Here is a 4,308-nt window from a genome sequence, read left to right as displayed (position 1 = left end):
GTTTATGCTAACAGCAACATGAATACAAATACTCCGTCAGCGCTCCGCCCCGCTGCACTCCAGACCGCCTGCGCAAAGCAAAGCCTACAGCCTCCGCTGTGGCTCCCGTCCGCTCCGCTCTGAGTTCCTTGGAGATCGTAGAGAGCATGCGCCAGATGATTAAATTCAAAGCAGCAAAACATGCGGAAATGATCCAGGGTTTCCGCGGATCATTAAAAATAATTACAATTCATCAATTTTTTTGGATTTTTTTCATTAATTTCATTAATTTTTATGGGATTTCATTGTAACAATCAACATATCCCGAACCGAAAACCGTGATCACGAGACCGTGAACCGAACCGAACCCTGGATTTTTGTGAACCATTCCACCTCTACTTTGTATACGACCATATTTACGTATGCAGAAAGGAATTTAAAACAATTTGAATCGGGAAAGCTTGCGTTCGTTTTGGATCTTCTCCGTTTCAAAGTAAAGGAGAAGGTGGAAGGAGGGAAATCGTCAAAGCCTGTCCGTTAAATGTGTACTGCCAGTAATCGAGTTGAGGGATGATGACATCCTCCTTTTTAAAAAAAATTTATAAATCATCCCCCTTCTTAAATGACCATCCCCTGTGACATTTTATCACTGAATGTGTAAAATTTCTGTTATATATTAACAGTAATGGCAATAATATTGCCCTTTCAACATTTGGCGGGCTGTAGGCTTAGGAAGAGCCTGAACAAAATAAATAAAATGAAAGATGTCTCCTACCATGACTATGAAGCTGATCCCAGTGGGAATTTATTCCTAACTATTTAGTGGCAGTGATAGCCATGCCAGTCCAGGGACTGACTGCAGTTCTCCTGAAAGCTGCCTCGGTCAAGATCAATGACCGGCGTACCTGACACTGAACAACCATTCCATGCATATTGCTTTAGGTTGATAGACTATATTAATTAGGCTGGTATGCTTCTGAAAACAAACAAAAAATTCCACCATTCCAATTCTTTTTCTACTGTGTACAACATAATTAAAATCCCTCCCAGCACAACTAAGGCTGCCATTCTTACCAATAGCATAAGTAAAGGTATTCTATGTTGAAATATATATATAATGGATAATTAATACTATGGATAATGAGCAAAGTTTGAGTTGTAGACGCCCTGCCACTGTTTAAAAAGGCTGAACAATAACTCATGAATGAAGCGTCTTCACATCAGTGTGTGTAATGTTCTTAGGCTCATTCATCCCAGGTGTTATTTTTCATGCTAATAAAATATTCAGGCGGTTGGACGGTCTCATAGCAGCAGATGCTCACTCTGAGCTCTAGCGGTTTCTCCCGCCAGCTGCTGCTGCCCTATGAGTTCATCCGCCTCGGAAAGTCGGAATATTCCTACGCATTCCCGTTCAGACATGCTCTCATGCAGACGCTGCACTCTACCACAGTTCTACAGAAAAACACTATTTGAGAAAGACGTTCATTGAATCACTCGTATCTGCTCTGATTGCCTGATTTCATAACTTTGTAACGTTTGTGTGGAAAACCCTTCTGATGTCTCATTCAGTTTATTGCTTTAAAAGGCAGCAGGACTGGAGAATGATCTCAGGCTTCAGTATTAACATAAAACAAATAAGGCAAAAGTCTGTAGCATGATGGAAATTCTTTTGTTTTAACCCTTTTTTAGGTCCAGTTACCTTTTTTGATTACTTGCATACCCCTTACAAATGGAGCCCCCCCCCCCAAAATATACTCTTACATTGCTGTACATCTTATTTTGGCTTTTGACCCATTAGATGAGCCCTTGAATGACATATTAGTCATATAATATTTAACAAGTCAACGAAAAAATTTAAAAAGTTAATAAGCCTAGTTAACAATTATATTTAGGTTTATAAACTATAAAATTTAAGTGCCAGTATCAGCATTAAAGGGACACTATGCAACATTTTTCAGTTAATTAATGTGTTCCATAACGTTATGGATGATTAAATGAGTCATTTCAGGTTGAACAAAGCTATTCTCGGCCGTCCTGGTGGTCTGTGGGGGAAATACTGCAATTGCAATTGCAGGAGCACCGACCCGCACCCACAGGCTCAGAAGTCTCGTGAGAGTCAGTCTTGCTTTACGGCGAGAACTGCTACACCCCCCAGTTAAAAGCATTCTCGTTGCTAGCACAGTGGCAATCTTTGTGCAGTTATGCTACGTTCACGCAGCAAAAGCAGCAAAATCGTGTCTGCTGCTTCCTTTTTGCTGCTTGTACCAGTTAGTTCTGACCCGTGGCTGAAGCAGCTTTGCTTGTGCGGTGCAAAAGTGTGTCTGAGGCGCGTTGGGCGGAGCTTCACTATCCTTTCTCTGCCTTGCAGCTATATTTGCTGTGATCAGTGGGAATAAAGTAGTTTTAATATGTGTTAAGTGAGAAAATACACCTGAAAACTTAATCAGTGCAGTCAGTTCATTCAGATTATTATCCTGCCTTCAATATTTTTTCTGTCGGAGCCGCTCAGACCCCCACATACCAGGGATGCGCCGACAGTATGGATCCCTTCATCAGCAGCGGTTCACCGCGGCAGCTGGTAGGTGTTTTTCATCTAAATAATCCAAACTGCTTATTCTGCCGGCAGATTTCTGCATTTTAAGTTAATTTAGGCGTCAATAAACTGTTTAAAAGGAGTGATCATCAGCGCTGTGTCTCTCTCCCCGACGCGCTGCTTCAGGTGCTCAGACGTGCTGCGCCTGCTGCACGTCTGAGCAGCTGGCGCAGCACCGCACCGTGGGACCTTTTGCTGCGCCTTGACGCGCGTCAACCATTGACTTTGCATGTAAACTCGCTGCTTTTGTCGCGCCAGCTACGTCCAGTGTGAACGCAGCATTAGTCATTCGCTGCTAAGCTCAAAACAACCGCGCCTGGCTTGACGGAGAAACCAGGAGAACAGCTGAGCATATTTACGACAGTGCACTTTTACTTTCGCCCTCTGGAGGGAGCCTCGCTGGAAAATCAACACCGGTTGCATAGTGTACCTTTAATACATTTGGTCAAGTTGCCGTTTTTCTGTTATTACATTGACATACTTTTTTGCCATCAAAATATCCATATTTTTTTTAATGTTACAAAGGTAATAAGGTCTTATCCTGGATTCCAATAACACTACTGGCCTGAAATTTAGATTTTCAACTTTTTCAGTGGGTGCCCTATAAATGGTTAAAGAATTAATTACAAATATAGTCTGACATTATGGAGGATAAAAAGTGCCAAAATTAAATAAATATATACAGCATTAAATAAATAATTAAATGTGTCAATAATTAATTAAATGTGGAATTAAATAAATAAATGTGTCATTCATTAATTAAAACCACATCACTAATATAAAGTGCCACAATTAAATAATACGTTTTCATTTTATTAAAAAAATATATATAATTATTTCAGTGTGCATTTAATTATTTATTTAATGCTGTATTTATTTATTTAATTTTGGCACTTTTTATCCTCCATATGACATAAATCAATTTTTTCTTTGGATCAACTCATGCATGGCTCTTTAAGTTTTAAACTGTGCTTATTTAGGTTCCATATGGGGACTGCAGCAACAGGTAGGGGTGGGGCGTAGCTGGCAGCTTGTACAGGCTTCTATTGGGTCCTGTGTGCGGGTTAGGAGCAGCATGGTGTGTGTGAACTTTAATTGAACGAAGATGTTTGACCTTCTGATCTCTCTTCAGTCTGAAGGCCTCTCCTCTAGCTCCCTGCTGAAGAGTTCCCGTTCCACCGTACGTCGCTTTCATCTTTTCCTTTCTACTGTCATCATTTATTGTTTTATACATTTTCTTTACTTCTATAATCCTTTTTTTTTTCTTTTTTCCTACCTCTTCATCTGTCTAACAGAGCTCTGTGTACAATGACCTGCGTGGCCATAAAAAGGCTTCCTCCTCCTCTTCCTCCAAGAAAGGGCTGTTGGTTAGTTTGCTGCAGACCTCAGTGATCATTGCTTAATGCAATTTAGGATTATTTGGAATAAAAACAGTCTGACACTGGAGGACAGCATTTGTAACCAGCTGCTTGTTTGAGGTTATGTTATTCGATTGCTCTCTTAGACTGGACTGTACCACGATCAGAGGAACTACTCCAGCCTCACGAAGACCAAACCACTACCGGCCCTGTCCTCCACTTCCAGCTATCAGCCCCGGGTTGGTTTCTCTGTCTGTGGAAGTCATCCTAACGGAACCAGCTGTACATCCATTTACCTAGTTATAGGGCTTCACCTAGCAGTTATTTAGCAATCTATAAACCTATCATATCTTAATTTTTTTCCATTAAGCTAAAAAG

At 40.8% G+C, this 4,308-nt stretch overlaps 1 protein-coding gene across 9 annotated transcripts in view; it reads left to right on the top strand.

Annotated features, from left to right (window-relative positions):
* The window catches only part of lrrfip2 (leucine rich repeat (in FLII) interacting protein 2), a 62,392-nt gene that overhangs the window by 26,477 nt on the left and 31,607 nt on the right, over positions 1–4,308 (top strand). For 5 of the 9 annotated variants that reach the window (XM_015380730.1, XM_015380721.1, XM_015380737.1 and 2 more), the window contains exons 8-10: positions 3,705–3,752; positions 3,868–3,939; positions 4,077–4,169. The exons of the other annotated variants lie outside the window; for them this stretch is intronic. In XM_015380730.1, coding sequence (XP_015236216.1) covers positions 3,705–3,752; positions 3,868–3,939; positions 4,077–4,169 — 213 coding nt within the window. The remainder of the gene's footprint in view (positions 1–3,704; positions 3,753–3,867; positions 3,940–4,076; positions 4,170–4,308) is intronic. 9 annotated transcript variants of the gene reach the window in all.

This window comes from Cyprinodon variegatus, unplaced genomic scaffold (genome assembly GCF_000732505.1).
Source record: "Cyprinodon variegatus isolate N-32 unplaced genomic scaffold, C_variegatus-1.0 Scaffold11, whole genome shotgun sequence".
NCBI lineage: Eukaryota > Metazoa > Chordata > Actinopteri > Cyprinodontiformes > Cyprinodontidae > Cyprinodon > Cyprinodon variegatus.
This window is presented reverse-complemented; position numbering and strand designations above follow the sequence as displayed.